The 25,666-nt window shown below is 37.3% G+C and overlaps 1 protein-coding gene and 1 long non-coding RNA gene across 2 annotated transcripts in view; both read right to left on the bottom strand.

Moving 5' to 3' along the window:
* The window catches only part of LOC137308610 (uncharacterized), a 117,555-nt gene that overhangs the window by 11,765 nt on the left and 80,124 nt on the right, over nucleotides 1–25,666 (bottom strand). The gene's annotated exons all lie outside the window — the stretch shown is intronic.
* Nucleotides 1,297–3,392, bottom strand: LOC137308599 (zinc finger protein 664-like). The gene has a single exon (XM_067977221.1). The coding sequence runs from the start codon at nucleotides 2,966–2,968 to the stop codon at nucleotides 2,384–2,386; it is 585 nt and encodes a 194-aa protein (XP_067833322.1). The 5' UTR covers nucleotides 2,969–3,392; the 3' UTR covers nucleotides 1,297–2,383.

The following is a 25,666-nucleotide window of genomic DNA, read 5'->3' as shown; positions in this document are numbered from 1 at the left end:
CAGCCCATGGAATAAAGGGGGCAGTAGCAACATGGATACAGAATTGGCTAAGTAACAGGGAGCAGAGAGTAGTGGTGAACGGTTGTTTTTCGGACAGGAGGGAGGTTACAGTGGTGTTCCCCAGGGGTTGGTACTAGGACCACTGCTTTTCTTGATATATATTAATGACTTGGACTTGGATGTACAGGGCACAATTTCAACATTTGCAGATGATACAAAACTTGGAAGTTTAGTAAACAGTGAGGAGGATAGTGATAGACTTCAAGAGGATATAGACAGGCTGGTGGAATGGGCGGACACGTGGCAGATGAAATTTAACGCAGAAAAATGCAAAGTGATACATTTCGGTAGGATGAATGAGGAGAGGCAATATAAACTAGAGGGCACAATTCTAAAAAGGGTAAAGGAACAGAGAAATCTGGGGATTTATGTACACTAATCGTTGAAGGTGGCAGGGCAGGTTGAGAAAGCGGTTAAAAAAGCATACGGGATCCTGGGCTTTATAAATAGAGGCATAGAGACCAAAAGTATGGAAGTTATGATGAACCTTTATAAAACACTGGTTCAGCCACAGCTGAAGTATTGTGTCCAGTTCTGGGCACCGCACTTTAGGAAAGATGTGAAGGCCTTAGAGAGGGTGCAGAAGAGATTTACTGGAATGATTCCAGGGATGAGGGACTTTAGTTATGTGGATAGACTGGAGAAGCTGGGGTTGTTCTCCTTGGAACAGAGACGGTTGAGAGGAGATTTGATCGAGGTGTTCAAAATCATGAAGGGTCCAGACAGAGTAGATAGAGAGAAACTGTTCCCATTGGTGGAAGGGTCAAGAACCAGAGGACGTAGATTTAAGGTGATTGGCAAAAGAACCAAAGGTGACATGAGGAAAAACTTTTTTACGCAGCGAGTGGTTAGGATCTGGAATGCACTGCCCGAGGGGGTGGTGGAGGCAGATTCAATCATGGCCTTTAAAAGGGAACTGGATAAGTACTTGAAAGGAAAAAAATTGAGGGCAACGGGGATACGGCGGGGGAGTGGGACTAGCTGGATTGCTCTTGCAGGGAGCCGGCACAGACTCAATGGGCCGAATGGCCTCCTTCTGTGCCTATGATTCAAATATTTATCCTGTTCCCTTTATAAACTTACCATTGAATCTGCTTCCACCTCGCTTTCAGGCAGCGCATTCCAGATCATCACAACTCGCTGCGTAAAAATATTTCTCATCTCACCCACTAACTCTTATACCGATCACCTTAAATCTGTGTCCTCTGGTTACCGACCCTTCTGCCACTGGAAACAGTTTCTCCTTATTTACTCTATCAAAACTGTTCATGATTTTGAACATCTCCATCAAATTTCCTCTCAACCGTCTCTGCTCTGAGGAGAACAATCCCAGCTTCTCCAGTCTATCCAAGTAACTGAAGTCCCTCATCCCTGGTACCATTCTAGTAAATCTCCTCTGCACCCTCTCCAATGTGTTGACATCTTTCCTAAAGTCTGGTTCCCATATATGGGGTTCATTTCTAGAGGGATAGAATTGAAAAGCAGAGAAGTTATGTTGAACTTGTACAGAACCTTGGTTAGACCACACTTGGAGTATGGGGCACAGTTCTGGTCTCCATATTACAAAAAGGAAAATAGAGGCATTGGAGAAGGTGCAAAAAAGATTTACTTGGATGATACCAGAACTGAGAGGTTCTAATTATCAGGAAAGACTGAACAGGCTGGGGCTCCTTTCTCTAGAAAAGAGAAGGCTGAGGGGTGACCTGATGGAAGTCTTTAAGATAATGAAAGGGTTCGATAGGGTAGACGTGGAGAAGATGTTTCCCCCTGTGGGGGAGACAAAACTCAGGGTCATAAATATAAGATAGTCACCAATAAATCCCATAGGGAATTCAGGAGAAGCTTCTTCACCCAGAGAGTGGTGAGAATGTGGAACTCGCTCCCACAAGGAGTAGTTGAGGCGAATAGTGTGGATGCATTTAAGGGGAAACTTGGAGGGAGAAAGGGATAGAAGGATAAACACCGGCATGGACCAGGTGGGCCGAATGGCCTGTTTCTGTGCTGTACATTCTATGTAATATGTAACAGGAACAAATTTATTTATTTTCCATCTACCTGTAGTGGGAAGGAGAAACACTATTTGCTATCCAGGAACCAGGAAAAACACAGACCTCACAAACACGGACCTTACCGTCTCTCACAAACTCCTTTGCCAATTATTTCCGTGGAAATGTTCACTCCGACCCTCAAAGAGCATCACCTCACCGCAAGCAAAGTCGTGAGACCCGCCAGTCAGCAGAAACAAAGCCCCCCCAAACTGCCAGAATGATCATGGTTCAGTCCTGGATGTGGTTAACAGCAGAATCCAAACCAATGCAGTTACTCATGAACTCGCTGGTGTCTCAGCAGGGTGGACGACCGAGCAAACCCCTTCCCACACAGAGCAGGTGAACAGCCTCTCCCCGGTGTGAACTTGCTGGTGTGTCAGCAGGTCGGATGACTGAATGAATCCCTTCCCACAGACGGAGCAGGTGAACGGCCTCTCTCCAGTGTGAACACACTGGTGTGTCAGCAGGCTGGACGAACGCCTGAAAGTCCTCCCACAGTGAGAGCAGTTGAACGGCCTCTCCTCGGAGTGAACAGATTGGTGCATTAGTAGCTCCCACGAGGTTTTAAAACTCCCAGTGCAGTCAGAACATTTAAACGGTCTCTGATCAGTGTGGACTCGCTGGTGATTCTGTAGAACAGAGAACTGAGCGAACCCCTTCCCGCACACGGAGCAGGTGAACGGCCTCTCCCCGGTGTGAATGTGCTGGTGTGTCAGTCGGCTGGTTGAAGCAGTAAACCCCTTCCCACACACGGAGCAGGTGAACGGCCTCTCCCCGCTGTGACTGCGTCGATGAGTTTCCAGCTCAGACGGGTAATTGAATCCCTTCCCACAGTCCCCACATTTCCACGGTTTCTCCATGGTCCGGGTGTCCTTGTGTCTCTCCAGGTTGGACGATCAGTTGAAGCCTCGTCCACACACAGAACACGTGGACGGTTTCTCCCCACTGTGAACGGTGCGATGTTTTTTCAGGCTGTCTAACTGGTTAAAGCTCTTTTCACACTCAGTGCACTGGAACACTCTCACTCGGGTGTGTGTGTCTCGGTGATTTTCCACTCACACTGATGTTTGATCTTTTCCCAGAGACACAACAAACAAACATTTCTCCTTCCACATTCAAAGGCTGATGATATTCAGGTCCTGATGAATCGAGTGACTCTCAGATCTTGACGTGAGGTTTGGTTTGAGTTTCCCGTCTGCAAATCCTCCCCTTCTAATACCCTGTAAAAGGAGTTTACAAAAGTCATCACTGTCAATACAGGATAGAAATTCAGAACAGACAATTCTAGTTTCAATCAAACATTCTTTCCCCTCTCGTTCCCCTCAAGCTGTAAATCCCCGTCCCACACTCTCTCTCTCCTCCCTCACTCTGCTGCACCTCATGTTCACTCTCCCGATTCTCACTGCTCTGCAGATCCACACTTACTGGTTCCTGTTCAGGACACAGACACCTGCGATTCCTCATGCAGGCTGCTCGGCCGAATATATATGGACTATGTTACTGGACTAAAAAATATGTACAGTACTATGTTGCTAGATTAAAACATATAATGTATGTACAGTACGCTCACTGGACTAAAAACATATAATGAAATAGTGCTGTACTTACTGGACGAAAATGTACGGACAGTCCCACATTAGATTGGTTATAATATATAACTGAAAATGTACAGACAGTCCCACATTAGACTGGTTATAACATATAACTGAAAATGTACAGACAGTCCCACATTAGACTGGTTATAATATATAACTGAAAATGTACAGACAGTCCCACATTAGATTGGTTATAATATATAACTGAAAATGTACGGACAGTCCCACATTAGACTGGTTATAATATATAACTGAAAATGTACGGACAGTCCCACATTAGATTGGTTATAATATGTAACTGAAAATGTACAGACAGTCCCACATTAGATTGGTTATAATATATAACTGAAAATGTACGGACAGTCCCACATTAGATTGGTTATAATATATAACTGAAAATGTACAGACAGTCCCACATTAGACTGGTTATAATATATAACTGAAAATGTACAGACAGTCCCACATTATTGGTCTAAATATAATGTACAGACAGTCCCACATTATTGGTCTAAATATAATGTACAGACAGTCCCACATTATTGGTCTAAATATAATGTACAGACAGTCCCACATTATTTGTCTAAATATAATGTACAGACAGTCCCACATTACTGGTCTAAATATAATGTACAGACAGTCCCACATTATTGGTCTAAATATAATGTACAGACAGTCCCACATTACTGGTCTAAATATAATGTACAGACAGTCCCACATTATTGGTCTAAATATAATGTACAGACAGTCCCACATTATTGGTCTAAATATAATGTACAGACAGTCCCACATTACTGGTCTAAATATAATGTACAGACAGTCCCACATTATTGGTCTAAATATAATGTACAGACAGTCCCACATTATTGGTCTAAATATAATGTACAGACAGTCCCACATTACTGGTCTAAATATAATGTACAGAGAGTCCCACATTACCGGTCTAAATATAATGTACAGACAGTCCCACATTACCGGTCTAAATATAATGTACAGACAGTCCCACATTACTGGTCTAAATATAATGTACAGACAGTCCCACATTACTGGTCTAAATATAATGTACCGACAGTCCCACATTATTGGTCTAAATATAATGTACAGACAGTCCCACATTATTGGTCTAAATATAATGTACGGACAGTCCCACATTACTGGTCTAAATATAATGTACGGACAGTCCCACATTATTGGTCTAAATATAATGTACGGACAGTCCCACATTATTGGTCTAAATATAATGTACAGACAGTCCCACATTATTGGTCTAAATATAATGTACAGACAGTCCCACATTACTGGTCTAAATATAATGTACAGACAGTCCCACATTATTGGTCTAAATATAATGTACGGACAGTCCCACATTATTGGTCTAAATATAATGTACAGACAGTCCCACATTATTGGTCTAAATATAATGTACAGACAGTCCCACATTACTGGTCTAAATATAATGTACAGACAGTCCCACATTATTGGTCTAAATATAATGTACAGACAGTCCCACATTATTGGTCTAAATATAATGTACAGACAGTCCCACATTATTGGTCTAAATATAATGTACCGACAGTCCCACATTATTGGTCTAAATATAATGTACAGACAGTCCCACATTATTGGTCTAAATATAATGTACGGACAGTCCCACATTACTGGTCTAAATATAATGTACGGACAGTCCCACATTATTGGTCTAAATATAATGTACGGACAGTCCCACATTATTGGTCTAAATATAATGTACAGACAGTCCCACATTATTGGTCTAAATATAATGTACAGACAGTCCCACATTACTGGTCTAAATATAATGTACAGACAGTCCCACATTATTGGTCTAAATATAATGTACGGACAGTCCCACATTATTGGTCTAAATATAATGTACAGACAGTCCCACATTATTGGTCTAAATATAATGTACAGACAGTCCCACATTACTGGTCTAAATATAATGTACGGACAGTCCCACATTATTGGTCTAAATATAATGTACAGACAGTCCCACATTATTGGTCTAAATATAATGTACAGACAGTCCCACATTATTGGTCTAAATATAATGTACAGACAGTCCCACATTATTGGTCTAAATATAATGTACAGACAGTCCCACATTACTGGTCTAAATATAATGTACAGACAGTCCCACATTATTGGTCTAAATATAATGTACAGACAGTCCCACATTACTGGTCTAAATATAATGTACAGACAGTCCCACATTACTGGTCTAAATATAATGTTCAGACAGTCCCACATTATTGGTCTAAATATAATGTACAGACAGTCCCACATTACTGGTCTAAATATAATGTACAGACAGTCCCACATTACTGGTCTAAATATAATGTACAGACAGTCCCACATTATTGGTCTAAATATAATGTACAGACAGTCCCACATTACTGGTCTAAATATATAATGTATGTACAGTACTATATTATTGGTTTAAATATATACGTACAGTACTATATTTCTGGTTAAAAATATATGTACAGTACGATATTACTGGACTAGTATAATGTATGTACAGTACTATATGTTTTAACCAGTAATAATGTACAGTACTATGTTACTGGTCAAAATGTATAATGTACAGTACTATATTACTGGACTAAAGATACATAATGTATGTACAGTACTATATTACTGGGCTAAAATAGTGTATGTAAAGTACTATATAATGAGACGAATATAATGTAAGTATAACATATTACGAGATGTACAATGTCTGTATTACTAGCCGATACAGAACATATGCACTACATCACTAGCCTATAGACACTGTATGGACTGTATCACCATCCAATAGACACTGTATGTACTATATCACCATCATATAGACACTGTATGGACTATATCACCATCCTATAGACACTGTGTGGATTATTATCACCATCCTATAGACACTGTATGGACTATATCACCATCCTATAGACACTGTATGGATTATTATCACCATCCTATAGACACTGTATGGACTATATCACCATCCTATAGACACTGTATGGATTATTATCTCCATCCTATAGACACTGTATGGACTATATCACCATCCGAAAGACACTGTATGGACTATATCACCATCCTATAGACACTGTATGGATTATTATCACCATCCTATAGACACCGTGTGGACTATTATCACCATCCTATAGACACTGTATGGACTATATCACCATCCTATAGACACTGTATGGACTATATCACTAGCCTATAGACACTGTATGGACTATTATCACCATCCTATAGACACTGTATGGATTATATCACCATCCTATAGACACTGTATGGACTATTATCACCATCCTATAGACACCGTGTGGATTATTATCACCATCCTATAGACACTGTATGGATTATTATCACCATCCTATAGACACTGTATGGATTATTATCACCATCCTATAGACATTGTATGGATTATTATCACCATCCTATAGACACTGTATGGATTATATCACCATCCTACAGACACTGTATGGATTATTATCACCATCCTATAGACATTGTATGGATTATTATCACCATCCTATAGACACCGTGTGGATTATTATCACCATCCTATAGACATTGTATGGATTATTATCACCATCCTACAGACACCGTGTGGATTATTATCACCATCCTATAGACATTGTATGGATTATTATCACCATCCTATAGACACCGTGTGGATTATTATCACCATCCTATAGACACTGTATGGATTATTATCACCATCCTATAGACACTGTATGGATTATTATCACCATCCTATAGACACTGTATGGATTATATCACCATCCTATAGACATTGTATGGACTATTATCACCATCCTATAGACACTGTATGGATTATTATCACCATCCCATAGACACTGTATGGACTATTATCACCATCCTATAGACACTGTATGGATTATTATCACCATCCTATAGACACTGTATGGATTATTATCACCATCCTATAGACACTGTATGGATTATATCACCATCCTATAGACATTGTATGGACTATTATCACCATCCTACAGACACTGTATGGATTATATCACCATCCTATAGACACGGTATGGACTATTATCACCATCCTATAGACACTGTATGGATTATTATAACCATCCTATAGACACTGTATGGATTATTATCACCATCCTATAGACACTGTATGGACTATATCACCATCCTATCGACATTGTATGGACTATTATCACCATCCTATAGACACTGTATGGATTATATCACCATCCTATAGACACTGTATAGATTATTATCACCATCCTATAGACACTGTATGGATTATTATCACCATCATATAGACATTGTATGGATTATTATCACCATCCTATAGACACTGTATGGATTATTATCACCATCCTATAGACACTGTATGGATTATTATCACCATCCTATAGACACTGTATAGATTATTATCACCATCCTATAGACATTGTATGGATTATTATCACCATCCAATCGACACTGTATGGACTATATCACCATCCTATAGACACTGTATGGATTATTATCACCATCCTATAGACACTGTCTGGATTATATCACCATCCTATAGACATTGTATGGATTATTATCACCATCCTATAGACACTGTATGGATTATTATCACCATCCTATAGACACTGTATGGATTATATCACCATCCTATAGACATTGTATGGATTATTATCACCATCCTATAGAAACCGTATGGATTATATCACCATCCTATAGACACTGTATGGACTATTATCACCATCCTATAGACACCGTGTGGATTATTATCACCATCCTATAGACATTGTATGGATTATTATCACCATCCTATAGACACCGTGTGGATTATTATCACCATCCTATAGACATTGTATGGATTATTATCACCATCCTATAGACACCGTGTGGATTATTATCACCATCCTATAGACACTGTATGGATTATTATCACCATCCTATAGACACTGTATGGATTATTATCACCATCCTATAGACACTGTATGGATTATATCACCATCCTATAGACAGTGTATGGACTATTATCACCATCCTATAGACATTGTATGGACTATTATCACCATCCTATAGACACTGTATGGATTATTATCACCATCCCATAGACACTGTATGGACTATTATCACCATCCTATAGACACTGTATGGATTATTATCACCATCCTATAGACACTGTATGGATTATTATCACCATCCTATAGACACTGTATGGATTATATCACCATCCTATAGACATTGTATGGACTATTATCACCATCCTATAGACACTGTATAGATTATATCACCATCCTATAGACACGGTATGGACTATTATCACCATCCTATAGACACTGTATGGATTATTATCACCATCCTATAGACACTGTATGGATTATTATCACCATCCTATAGACACTGTATGGACTATATCACCATCCTATCGACATTGTATGGACAATTATCACCATCCTATAGACACTGTATGGATTATATCACCATCCTATAGACACTGTATAGATTATTATCACCATCCTATAGACACTGTATGGATTATTATCACCATCCTATAGACATTGTATGGATTATTATCACCATCCTATAGACACCGTATGGATTATTATCACCATCCTATAGACACTGTATGGATTATTATCACCATCCTATAGACACTGTATGGATTATTATCACCATCCTATAGACATTGTATGGATTATTATCACCATCCAATCGACACTGTATGGACTATATCACCATCCTATAGACACTGTATGGATTATTATCACCATCCTATAGACACTGTATGGATTATTATCACCATCCTATAGACACTGTATGGATTATATCACCATCCTATAGACATTGTATGGATTATTATCGCCATCCTATAGACACTGTATGGATTATATCACCATCCTATAGACACTATATGGACTATTATCACCATCCTATAGACACTGTATGGATTATTATCACCATCCTATAGACACTGTATGGATTATTATCACCATCCTATAGACACTGTATGGACTATATCACCATCCTATCGACATTGCACGGACTATTATCACCATCCGAGACACTGTATGGATTATATCACCATCCTATAGACACTGTATGGATTATTATCACCATCCTATAGACACTGTGTGGATTATTATCACCATCCTATAGACACTGTGTGGATTATTATCACCATCCTATAGACACTGTATGGATTATCACCATCCAAAAGATATTGTATGGATTATTATCACCATCCTATAGACACTGTATGGATTATTATCACCATCCTATAGACATTGTATGGACTATTATCACCATCCTATAGACACTGCATGGATTATATCACCATCCTATAGACACTGTATGGACTATATCACCATCCTATAGACACTGTATGGACTATTATCACCATCCTATAGACACTGTGTGGATTATTATCACCATCCTATAGACACTGTATGGATTCTTATCACCATCCTATAGACACTGTATGGATTATTATCACCATCCTATAGACACTGTATGGATTATTATCACCATCCTATAGACACTATATGGATTATTATCACCATCCTATAAACACTGTATGGACTATATCACCATCCTATAGACACTGTACGGACTATTATCACCATACCATAGACACTGTATGGACTATTATCACCATCCTCTAGACACTGTATGGACTATATCACCATCCTATAGACACTGTATGGACTATATCACCATCCTATAGACACTGTATGGACTATTATCACCATCCTCTAGACACTGTATGGACTATATCACCATCCTATAGACACTGTATGGACTATATCACCATCCTATAGACACTGTATGGACTATTATCACCATCCTATAGACACTGTATGGACTATTATCACCATCCTATAGACACCGTGTGGATTATTATCACCATCCTATAGACACTGTATGGATTATTATCACCATCCTATAGACACTGTATGGATTATTATCACCATCCTATAGACATTGTATGGATTATTATCACCATCCTATAGACACTGTATGGATTATATCACCATCCTACAGACACTGTATGGATTATTATCACCATCCTATAGACATTGTATGGATTATTATCACCATCCTATAGACACCGTGTGGATTATTATCACCATCCTATAGACATTGTATGGATTATTATCACCATCCTACAGACACCGTGTGGATTATTATCACCATCCTATAGACATTGTATGGATTATTATCACCATCCTATAGACACCGTGTGGATTATTATCACCATCCTATAGACACTGTATGGATTATTATCACCATCCTATAGACACTGTATGGATTATTATCACCATCCTATAGACACTGTATGGATTATATCACCATCCTATAGACATTGTATGGACTATTATCACCATCCTATAGACACTGTATGGATTATTATCACCATCCCATAGACACTGTATGGACTATTATCACCATCCTATAGACACTGTATGGATTATTATCACCATCCTATAGACACTGTATGGATTATTATCACCATCCTATAGACACTGTATGGATTATATCACCATCCTATAGACATTGTATGGACTATTATCACCATCCTACAGACACTGTATGGATTATATCACCATCCTATAGACACGGTATGGACTATTATCACCATCCTATAGACACTGTATGGATTATTATAACCATCCTATAGACACTGTATGGATTATTATCACCATCCTATAGACACTGTATGGACTATATCACCATCCTATCGACATTGTATGGACTATTATCACCATCCTATAGACACTGTATGGATTATATCACCATCCTATAGACACTGTATAGATTATTATCACCATCCTATAGACACTGTATGGATTATTATCACCATCATATAGACATTGTATGGATTATTATCACCATCCTATAGACACTGTATGGATTATTATCACCATCCTATAGACACTGTATGGATTATTATCACCATCCTATAGACACTGTATAGATTATTATCACCATCCTATAGACATTGTATGGATTATTATCACCATCCAATCGACACTGTATGGACTATATCACCATCCTATAGACACTGTATGGATTATTATCACCATCCTATAGACACTGTCTGGATTATATCACCATCCTATAGACATTGTATGGATTATTATCACCATCCTATAGACACTGTATGGATTATTATCACCATCCTATAGACACTGTATGGATTATATCACCATCCTATAGACATTGTATGGATTATTATCACCATCCTATAGAAACCGTATGGATTATATCACCATCCTATAGACACTGTATGGACTATTATCACCATCCTATAGACACCGTGTGGATTATTATCACCATCCTATAGACATTGTATGGATTATTATCACCATCCTATAGACACCGTGTGGATTATTATCACCATCCTATAGACATTGTATGGATTATTATCACCATCCTATAGACACCGTGTGGATTATTATCACCATCCTATAGACACTGTATGGATTATTATCACCATCCTATAGACACTGTATGGATTATTATCACCATCCTATAGACACTGTATGGATTATATCACCATCCTATAGACAGTGTATGGACTATTATCACCATCCTATAGACATTGTATGGACTATTATCACCATCCTATAGACACTGTATGGATTATTATCACCATCCCATAGACACTGTATGGACTATTATCACCATCCTATAGACACTGTATGGATTATTATCACCATCCTATAGACACTGTATGGATTATTATCACCATCCTATAGACACTGTATGGATTATATCACCATCCTATAGACATTGTATGGACTATTATCACCATCCTATAGACACTGTATAGATTATATCACCATCCTATAGACACGGTATGGACTATTATCACCATCCTATAGACACTGTATGGATTATTATCACCATCCTATAGACACTGTATGGATTATTATCACCATCCTATAGACACTGTATGGACTATATCACCATCCTATCGACATTGTATGGACAATTATCACCATCCTATAGACACTGTATGGATTATATCACCATCCTATAGACACTGTATAGATTATTATCACCATCCTATAGACACTGTATGGATTATTATCACCATCCTATAGACATTGTATGGATTATTATCACCATCCTATAGACACCGTATGGATTATTATCACCATCCTATAGACACTGTATGGATTATTATCACCATCCTATAGACACTGTATGGATTATTATCACCATCCTATAGACATTGTATGGATTATTATCACCATCCAATCGACACTGTATGGACTATATCACCATCCTATAGACACTGTATGGATTATTATCACCATCCTATAGACACTGTATGGATTATTATCACCATCCTATAGACACTGTATGGATTATATCACCATCCTATAGACATTGTATGGATTATTATCGCCATCCTATAGACACTGTATGGATTATATCACCATCCTATAGACACTATATGGACTATTATCACCATCCTATAGACACTGTATGGATTATTATCACCATCCTATAGACACTGTATGGATTATTATCACCATCCTATAGACACTGTATGGACTATATCACCATCCTATCGACATTGCACGGACTATTATCACCATCCGAGACACTGTATGGATTATATCACCATCCTATAGACACTGTATGGATTATTATCACCATCCTATAGACACTGTGTGGATTATTATCACCATCCTATAGACACTGTGTGGATTATTATCACCATCCTATAGACACTGTATGGATTATCACCATCCAAAAGATATTGTATGGATTATTATCACCATCCTATAGACACTGTATGGATTATTATCACCATCCTATAGACATTGTATGGACTATTATCACCATCCTATAGACACTGCATGGATTATATCACCATCCTATAGACACTGTATGGACTATATCACCATCCTATAGACACTGTATGGACTATTATCACCATCCTATAGACACTGTGTGGATTATTATCACCATCCTATAGACACTGTATGGATTCTTATCACCATCCTATAGACACTGTATGGATTATTATCACCATCCTATAGACACTGTATGGATTATTATCACCATCCTATAGACACTATATGGATTATTATCACCATCCTATAAACACTGTATGGACTATATCACCATCCTATAGACACTGTACGGACTATTATCACCATACCATAGACACTGTATGGACTATTATCACCATCCTCTAGACACTGTATGGACTATATCACCATCCTATAGACACTGTATGGACTATATCACCATCCTATAGACACTGTATGGACTATTATCACCATCCTATAGACACTGTGTGGACTATATCACCATCCTGTAGACACTGTATGGACTATTATCACCATCCTATAGACACTGTATGGACTATATCACCATCCTATAGACACTGTATGGATTATTATCACCATCCTATAGACACTGTATGGATTATTATCACCATCCTATAGACACTGTATGGATTATATCACCATCCTATAGACATTGTATGGATTATTATCACCATCCTATAGACACTGTATGGATGATTATCACCATCCTATAGACACTGTATGGATTATATCACCATCCTATAGACATTGTATGGATTATTATCACCATCCTATAGACACCGTATGGATTATATCACCATCCTATAGACACTGTATGGACTATTATCACCATCCTATAGACACCGTGTGGATTATTATCACCATCCTATAGACATTGTATGGATTATTATCACCATCCTATAGACACCGTGTGGATTATTATCACCATCCTATAGACATTGTATGGATTATTATCACCATCCTATCGACACCGTGTGGATTATTATCACCATCCTATAGACATTGTATGGATTATTATCACCATCCTATAGACACCGTGTGGATTATTATCACCATCCTATAGACACTGTATGGATTATTATCACCATCCTATAGACACCGTGTGGATTATTATCACCATCCTATAGACACTGTATGGATTATTATCACCATCCTATAGACACTGTATGGATTATTATCACCATCCTATAGACACTGTATGGATTATTATCACCATCCTATAGACACTGTATGGATTATATCACCATCCTATAGACACGGTATGGACTATTATCACCATCCTATAGACACTGTATAGATTATTATCACCACCCTATAGACATTGTATGGATTATTATCACCATCCTATAGACACCGTGTGGATTATTATCACCATCCTATAGACATTGTATGGATTATTATCACCATCCTATAGACACCGTGTGGATTATTATCACCATCCTATAGACATTGTATGGATTATTATCACCATCCTATAGACACCGTGTGGATTATTATCACCATCCTATAGACATTGTATGGATTATTATCACCATCCTATAGACACCGTGTGGATTATTATCACCATCCTATAGACACTGTATGGATGATATCACCATCCTATAGACATTGTATGGACTATTATCACCATCCTATAGACACTGTATGGATTATTATCACCATCCCATAGACACTGTATGGACTATTATCACCATCCTATAGACACTGTATGGATTATTATCACCATCCTATAGGCACTGTATGGATTATTATCACCATCCTATAGACACTGTATGGATTATATCACCATCCTATAGACATTGTATGGACTATTATCACCATCCTACAGACACTGTATGGATTATATCACCATCCTATAGACACGGTATGGACTATTATCACCATCCTATAGACACTGTATGGATTATTATCACCATCCTATAGACACTGTATGGATTATTATCACCATCCTATAGACACTGTATGGACTATATCACCATCCTATCGACATTGTATGGACTATTATCACCATCCTATAGACACTGTATGGATTATATCACCATCCTATAGACACTGTATAGATTATTATCACCATCCTATAGACACTGTATGGATTATTATCACCATCCTATAGACATTGTATGGATTATTATCACCATCCTATAGACACTGTATGGATTATTATCACCATCCTATAGACACTGTATGGATTATTATCACCATCCTATAGACACTGTATGGATTATTATCACCATCCTATAGACAGTGTATGGATTATTATCACCATCCAATCGACACTGTATGGACTATATCACCATCCTATAGACACTGTATGGATTATTATCACCATCCTATAGACACTGTATGGATTATTATCACCATCCTATAGACACCGTGTGGATTATTATCACCATCCTATAGACACTGTATGGATTATTATCACCATCCTATAGACACCGTGTGGATTATTATCACCATCCTATAGACACTGTATGGATTATTATCACCATCCTATAGACACTGTATGGATTATTATCACCATCCTATAGACACTGTATGGATTATATCACCATCCTATAGACATTGTATGGACTATTATCACCATCCTACAGACACTGTATGGATTATATCACCATCCTATAGACACGGTATGGACTATTATCACCATCCTATAGACACTGTATGGATTATTATCACCATCCTATAGACACTGTATGGATTATTATCACCATCCTATAGACACTGTATGGACTATATCACCATCCTATCGACATTGTATGGACTATTATCACCATCCTATAGACACTGTATGGATTATATCACCATCCGATAGACACTGTATAGATTATTATCACCACCCTATAGACATTGTATGGATTATTATCACCATCCTATAGACACCGTGTGGATTATTATCACCATCCTATAGACATTGTATGGATTATTATCACCATCCTATAGACACCGTGTGGATTATTATCACCATCCTATAGACATTGTATGGATTATTATCACCATCCTATAGACACCGTGTGGATTATTATCACCATCCTATAGACATTGTATGGATTATTATCACCATCCTATAGACACCGTGTGGATTATTATCACCATCCTATAGACACTGTATGGATGATATCACCATCCTATAGACATTGTATGGACTATTATCACCATCCTATAGACACTGTATGGATTATTATCACCATCCCATAGACACTGTATGGACTATTATCACCATCCTATAGACACTGTATGGATTATTATCACCATCCTATAGGCACTGTATGGATTATTATCACCATCCTATAGACACTGTATGGATTATATCACCATCCTATAGACATTGTATGGACTATTATCACCATCCTACAGACACTGTATGGATTATATCACCATCCGAAAGACACGGTATGGACTATTATCACCATCCTATAGACACTGTATGGATTATTATCACCATCCTATAGACACTGTATGGATTATTATCACCATCCTATAGACACTGTATGGACTATATCACCATCCTATCGACATTGTATGGACTATTATCACCATCCTATAGACACTGTATGGATTATATCACCATCCTATAGACACTGTATAGATTATTATCACCATCCTATAGACACTGTATGGATTATTATCACCATCCTATAGACATTGTATGGATTATTATCACCATCCTATAGACACTGTATGGATTATTATCACCATCCTATAGACACTGTATGGATTATTATCACCATCCTATAGACACTGTATGGATTATTATCACCATCCTATAGACAGTGTATGGATTATTATCACCATCCAATCGACACTGTATGGACTATATCACCATCCTATAGACACTGTATGGATTATTATCACCATCCTATAGACACTGTATGGATTATATCACCATCCTATAGACATTGTATGGATTATTATCACCATCCTATAGACACTGTATGGATTATTATCACCATCCTATAGACACTGTATGGATTATTATCACCATCCTATAGACACTGTATGGATTATTATCACCATCCTATAGACACTATATGGATTATATCACCATCCTATAGACACTGTATGGATTATTATCACCATCCTATAGACACTGTATGGACTATTATCACCATCCTATAGACACTGTATGGATTATTATCACCATCCTATAGACACTGTATGGATTATTATCACCATCCTATAGACACTGTATGGATTATATCACCATCCTATAGACATTGTATGGACTATTATCACCATCCTATAGACACTGTATGGATTATATCACCATCCTATAGACACGGTATGGACTATTATCACCATCCGATAGACACTGTATGGATTATTATCACCATCCTATAGACACTGTATGGATTATTATCACCATCCTATAGACACTGTATGGACTATATCACCATCCTATCGACATTGTATGGACTATTATCACCATCCTATAGACACTGTATGGATTATATCACCATCCTATAGACACCGTGTGGATTATTATCACCATCCTATAGACACTGTATGGATTATTATCACCATCCTATAGACACTGTATGGATTATATCACCATCCTATAGACACGGTATGGACTATTATCACCATCCTATAGACACTGTATAGATTATTATCACCACCCTATAGACATTGTATGGATTATTATCACCATCCTATAGACACCGTGTGGATTATTATCACCATCCTATAGACATTGTATGGATTATTATCACCATCCTATAGACACCGTGTGGATTATTATCACCATCCTATAGACATTGTATGGATTATTATCACCATCCTATAGACACCGTGTGGATTATTATCACCATCCTATAGACATTGTATGGATTATTATCACCATCCTATAGACACCGTGTGGATTATTATCACCATCCTATAGACACTGTATGGATGATATCACCATCCTATAGACATTGTATGGACTATTATCACCATCCTATAGACACTGTATGGATTATTATCACCATCCCATAGACACTGTATGGACTATTATCACCATCCTATAGACACTGTATGGATTATTATCACCATCCTATAGGCACTGTATGGATTATTATCACCATCCTATAGACACTGTATGGATTATATCACCATCCTATAGACATTGTATGGACTATTATCACCATCCTACAGACACTGTATGGATTATATCACCATCCTATAGACACGGTATGGACTATTATCACCATCCTATAGACACTGTATGGATTATTATCACCATCCTATAGACACTGTATGGATTATTATCACCATCCTATAGACACTGTATGGACTATATCACCATCCTATCGACATTGTATGGACTATTATCACCATCCTATAGACACTGTATGGATTATATCACCATCCTATAGACACTGTATAGATTATTATCACCATCCTATAGACACTGTATGGATTATTATCACCATCCTATAGACATTGTATGGATTATTATCACCATCCTATAGACACTGTATGGATTATTATCACCATCCTATAGACACTGTATGGATTATTATCACCATCCTATAGACACTGTATGGATTATTATCACCATCCTATAGACAGTGTATGGATTATTATCACCATCCAATCGACACTGTATGGACTATATCACCATCCTATAGACACTGTATGGATTATTATCACCATCCTATAGACACTGTATGGATTATTATCACCATCCTATAGACACCGTGTGGATTATTATCACTATCCTATAGACACTGTATGGATTATTATCACCATCCTATAGACACCGTGTGGATTATTATCACCATCCTATAGACACTGTATGGATTATTATCACCATCCTATAGACACTGTATGGATTATTATCACCATCCTATAGACACTGTATGGATTATATCACCATCCTATAGACATTGTATGGACTATTATCACCATCCTACAGACACTGTATGGATTATATCACCATCCTATAGACACGGTATGGACTATTATCACCATCCTATAGACACTGTATGGATTATTATCACCATCCTATAGACACTGTATGGATTATTATCACCATCCTATAGACACTGTATGGACTATATCACCATCCTATCGACATTGTATGGACTATTATCACCATCCTATAGACACTGTATGGATTATATCACCATCCGATAGACACTGTATAGATTATTATCACCACCCTATAGACATTGTATGGATTATTATCACCATCCTATAGACACCGTGTGGATTATTATCACCATCCTATAGACATTGTATGGATTATTATCACCATCCTATAGACACCGTGTGGATTATTATCACCATCCTATAGACATTGTATGGATTATTATCACCATCCTATAGACACCGTGTGGATTATTATCACCATCCTATAGACATTGTATGGATTATTATCACCATCCTATAGACACCGTGTGGATTATTATCACCATCCTATAGACACTGTATGGATGATATCACCATCCTATAGACATTGTATGGACTATTATCACCATCCTATAGACACTGTATGGATTATTATCACCATCCCATAGACACTGTATGGACTATTATCACCATCCTATAGACACTGTATGGATTATTATCACCATCCTATAGGCACTGTATGGATTATTATCACCATCCTATAGACACTGTATGGATTATATCACCATCCTATAGACATTGTATGGACTATTATCACCATCCTACAGACACTGTATGGATTATATCACCATCCGAAAGACACGGTATGGACTATTATCACCATCCTATAGACACTGTATGGATTATTATCACCATCCTATAGACACTGTATGGATTATTATCACCATCCTATAGACACTGTATGGACTATATCACCATCCTATCGACATTGTATGGACTATTATCACCATCCTATAGACACTGTATGGATTATATCACCATCCTATAGACACTGTATAGATTATTATCACCATCCTATAGACACTGTATGGATTATTATCACCATCCTATAGACATTGTATGGATTATTATCACCATCCTATAGACACTGTATGGATTATTATCACCATCCTATAGACACTGTATGGATTATTATCACCATCCTATAGACACTGTATGGATTATTATCACCATCCTATAGACAGTGTATGGATTATTATCACCATCCAATCGACACTGTATGGACTATATCACCATCCTATAGACACTGTATGGATTATTATCACCATCCTATAGACACTGTATGGATTATATCACCATCCTATAGACATTGTATGGATTATTATCACCATCCTATAGACACTGTATGGATTATTATCACCATCCTATAGACACTGTATGGATTATTATCACCATCCTATAGACACTGTATGGATTATTATCACCATCCTATAGACACTATATGGATTATATCACCATCCTATAGACACTGTATGGATTATTATCACCATCCTATAGACACTGTATGGACTATTATCACCATCCTATAGACACTGTATGGATTATTATCACCATCCTATAGACACTGTATGGATTATTATCACCATCCTATAGACACTGTATGGATTATATCACCATCCTATAGACATTGTATGGACTATTATCACCATCCTATAGACACTGTATGGATTATATCACCATCCTATAGACACGGTATGGACTATTATCACCATCCGATAGACACTGTATGGATTATTATCACCATCCTATAGACACTGTATGGATTATTATCACCATCCTATAGACACTGTATGGACTATATCACCATCCTATCGACATTGTATGGACTATTATCACCATCCTATAGACACTGTATGGATTATATCACCATCCTATAGACACCGTGTGGATTATTATCACCATCCTATAGACACTGTATGGATTATTATCACCATCCTATAGACATTGTATGGATTATTATCACCATCCTATAGACACTGTATGGATTATTATCACCATCCTATAGACACTGTATGGATTATTATCACCATCCTATAGACACTGTATGGATTATATCACCATCCTATAGACATTGTATGGATTATTATCACCATCCTATAGACACTGTATGGATTATATCACCATCCTTTTGACACTGTATGGACTATTATCACCATCCTATAGACACTGTATGGATTATTATCACCATCCTATAGACACTGTATGGATTATTATCACCATCCTATAGACACTGTATGGACTATATCACCATCCTATCGACATTGTATGGACTATTATCACCATCCTATAGACACTGTATGGATTATATCACCATCCTATAGACACTGTATGGATTATTATCACCATCCTACAGACACTGTGTGGATTATTATCACCATCCTATAGACACTGTATGGATTATCACCATCCTATAGATACTGTATGGATTATTATCACCATCCTATAGACACTATGGATTATTATCACCATCCTATAGACATTGTATGGACTATTATCACCATCCTATAGACACTGCATGGATTATATCACCATCCTATAGACACTGTATGGACTATATCACCATCCTATAGACACTGTATGGACTATTATCACCATCCTATAGACACTGTGTGGATTATTATCACCATCCTATAGACACTGTATGGATTCTTATCATCTTCCTATAGACACTGTATGGATTATTATCACCATCCTATAGACACTGTATGGATTATTATCACCATCCTATAGACACTATATGGATTATTATCACCATCCTATAAACACTGTATGGACTATATCACCATCCTATAGACACTGTACGGACTATTATCACCATCCTATAGACACTGTATGGACTATTATCACCATCCTCTAGACACTGTATGGACTATATCACCATCCTATAGACACTGTATGGACTATTATCACCATCCTATAGACACTGTGTGGACTATATCACCATCCTATAGACACTGTATGGACTATTATCACCATCCTATAGACACTGTATGGACTATATCACCATCCTATAGACACTGTATGGATTATTATCACCATCCTCTAGACACTGTATGGACTATATCACCATCCTATAGACACTGTATGGACTATTATCACCATCCTATAGACACTGTGTGGACTATATCACCATCCGAAAGACACTGTATGGACTATTATCACCATCCTATAGACACTGTATGGACTATATCACCATCCTATAGACACTGTATGGATTATTATCACCATCCTATAGACACTGTATGGATTATTATCACCATCCTATAGACACTGTATGGATTATATCACCATCCTATAGACATTGTATGGATTATTATCACCATCCTATAGACACTGTATGGATTATTATCACCATCCTATAGACACTGTATGGATTATATCACCATCCTATAGACATTGTATGGATTATTATCACCATCCTATAGACACTGTATGGATTATTATCACCATCCTATAGACACTGTATGGACTATATCACCATCCTATCGACATTGTATGGACTATTATCACCATCCTATCGACACTGTATGGATTATATCACCATCCTATAGACACCGTGTGGATTATTATCACCATCCTATAGACACTGTATGGATTATTATCACCATCCTATAGACACTGTATGGATTATTATCACCATCCTATAGACACTGTATGGATTATATCACCATCCTATAGACATTGTATGGACTATTATCACCATCCTACAGACACTGTATGGATTATATCACCATCCTATAGACACGGTATGGACTATTATCACCATCCTATAGACACTGTATGGATTATTATCACCATCCTATAGACACTGTATGGATTATTATCACCATCCTATAGACACTGTATGGACTATATCACCATCCTATCGACATTGTATGGACTATTATCACCATCCTATAGACACTGTATGGATTATATCACCATCCTATAGACACTGTATAGATTATTATCACCATCCTATAGACACTGTATGGATTATTATCACCATCCTATAGGCACTGTATGGATTATTATCACCATCCTATAGACATTGTATGGATTATTATCACCATCCTATAGACACCGTGTGGATTATTATCACCATCCTATAGACATTGTATGGATTATTATCACCATCCTATAGACACCGTGTGGATTATTATCACCATCCTATAGACATTGTATGGATTATTATCACCATCCTATCGACACCGTGTGGATTATTATCACCATCCTATAGACACTGTATGGATTATATCACCATCCTATAGACATTGTATGGACTATTATCACCATCCTATAGACACTGTATGGATTATTATCACCATCCCATAGACACTGTATGGATTATTATCACCATCCTATAGGCACTGTATGGATTATTATCACCATCCTATAGACACTGTATGGATTATTATCACCATCCTATAGACACTGTATGGATTATATCACCATCCTATAGACATTGTATGGACTATTATCACCATCCTATAGACACTGTATGGATTATATCACCATCCTATAGACACGGTATGGACTATTATCACCATCCTATAGACACTGTATGGATTATTATCACCATCCTATAGACACTGTATGGATTATTATCACCATCCTATAGACACTGTATGGACTATATCACCATCCTATCGACATTGTATGGACTATTATCACCATCCTATAGACACTGTATGGATTATATCACCATCCTATAGACACCGTGTGGATTATTATCACCATCCTATAGACATTGTATGGATTATTATCACCATCCTATAGACACTGTATGGATTATTATCACCATCCTATAGACACTGTATGGATTATTATCACCATCCTATAGACACTGTATGGATTATATCACCATCCTATAGACATTGTATGGATTATTATCACCATCCTATAGACACTGTATGGATTATATCACCATCCTTTTGACACTGTATGGACTATTATCACCATCCTATAGACACTGTATGGATTATTATCACCATCCTATAGACACTGTATGGATTATTATCACCATCCTATAGACACTGTATGGACTATATCACCATCCTATCGACATTGTATGGACTATTATCACCATCCTATAGACACTGTATGGATTATATCACCATCCTATAGACACTGTATGGATTATTATCACCATCCTACAGACACTGTGTGGATTATTATCACCATCCTATAGACACTGTATGGATTATCACCATCCTATAGATACTGTATGGATTATTATCACCATCGTATAGACACTATGGATTATTATCACCATCCTATAGACATTGTATGGACTATTATCACCATCCTATAGACACTGCATGGATTATATCACCATCCTATAGACACTGTATGGACTATATCACCATCCTATAGACACTGTATGGACTATTATCACCATCCTATAGACACTGTGTGGATTATTATCACCATCCTATAGACACTGTATGGATTCTTATCATCTTCCTATAGACACTGTATGGATTATTATCACCATCCTATAGACACTGTATGGATTATTATCACCATCCTATAGACACTATATGGATTATTATCACCATCCTATAAACACTGTATGGACTATATCACCATCCTATAGACACTGTACGGACTATTATCACCATCCTATAGACACTGTATGGACTATTATCACCATCCTCTAGACACTGTATGGACTATATCACCATCCTATAGACACTGTATGGACTATTATCACCATCCTATAGACACTGTGTGGACTATATCACCATCCTATAGACACTGTATGGACTATTATCACCATCCTATAGACACTGTATGGACTATATCACCATCCTATAGACACTGTATGGATTATTATCACCATCCTCTAGACACTGTATGGACTATATCACCATCCTATAGACACTGTATGGACTATTATCACCATCCTATAGACACTGTGTGGACTATATCACCATCCTATAGACACTGTATGGACTATTATCACCATCCTATAGACACTGTGTGGACTATATCACCATCCTATAGACACTGTATGGATTATTATCACCATCCTATAGACACTGTATGGATTATATCACCATCCTATAGACATTGTATGGATTATTATCACCATCCTATAGACACTGTATGGATTATTATCACCATCCTATAGACACTGTATGGATTATATCACCATCCTATAGACATTGTATGGATTATTATCACCATCCTATAGACACTGTATGGATTATTATCACCATCCTATAGACACTGTATGGACTATATCACC

The sequence above is a fragment of the Heptranchias perlo genome, unplaced genomic scaffold (genome assembly GCF_035084215.1).
Source record: "Heptranchias perlo isolate sHepPer1 unplaced genomic scaffold, sHepPer1.hap1 HAP1_SCAFFOLD_134, whole genome shotgun sequence".
NCBI lineage: Eukaryota > Metazoa > Chordata > Chondrichthyes > Hexanchiformes > Hexanchidae > Heptranchias > Heptranchias perlo.
This window is presented reverse-complemented; position numbering and strand designations above follow the sequence as displayed.

Excerpts from the sequence above, each read along its gene's own strand:
- LOC137308599 (XM_067977221.1), bottom strand. The coding sequence starts at position 2,968 with ATGGAGAAACCGTGGAAATGTGGGGACTGTGGGAAGGGATTCAATTAC.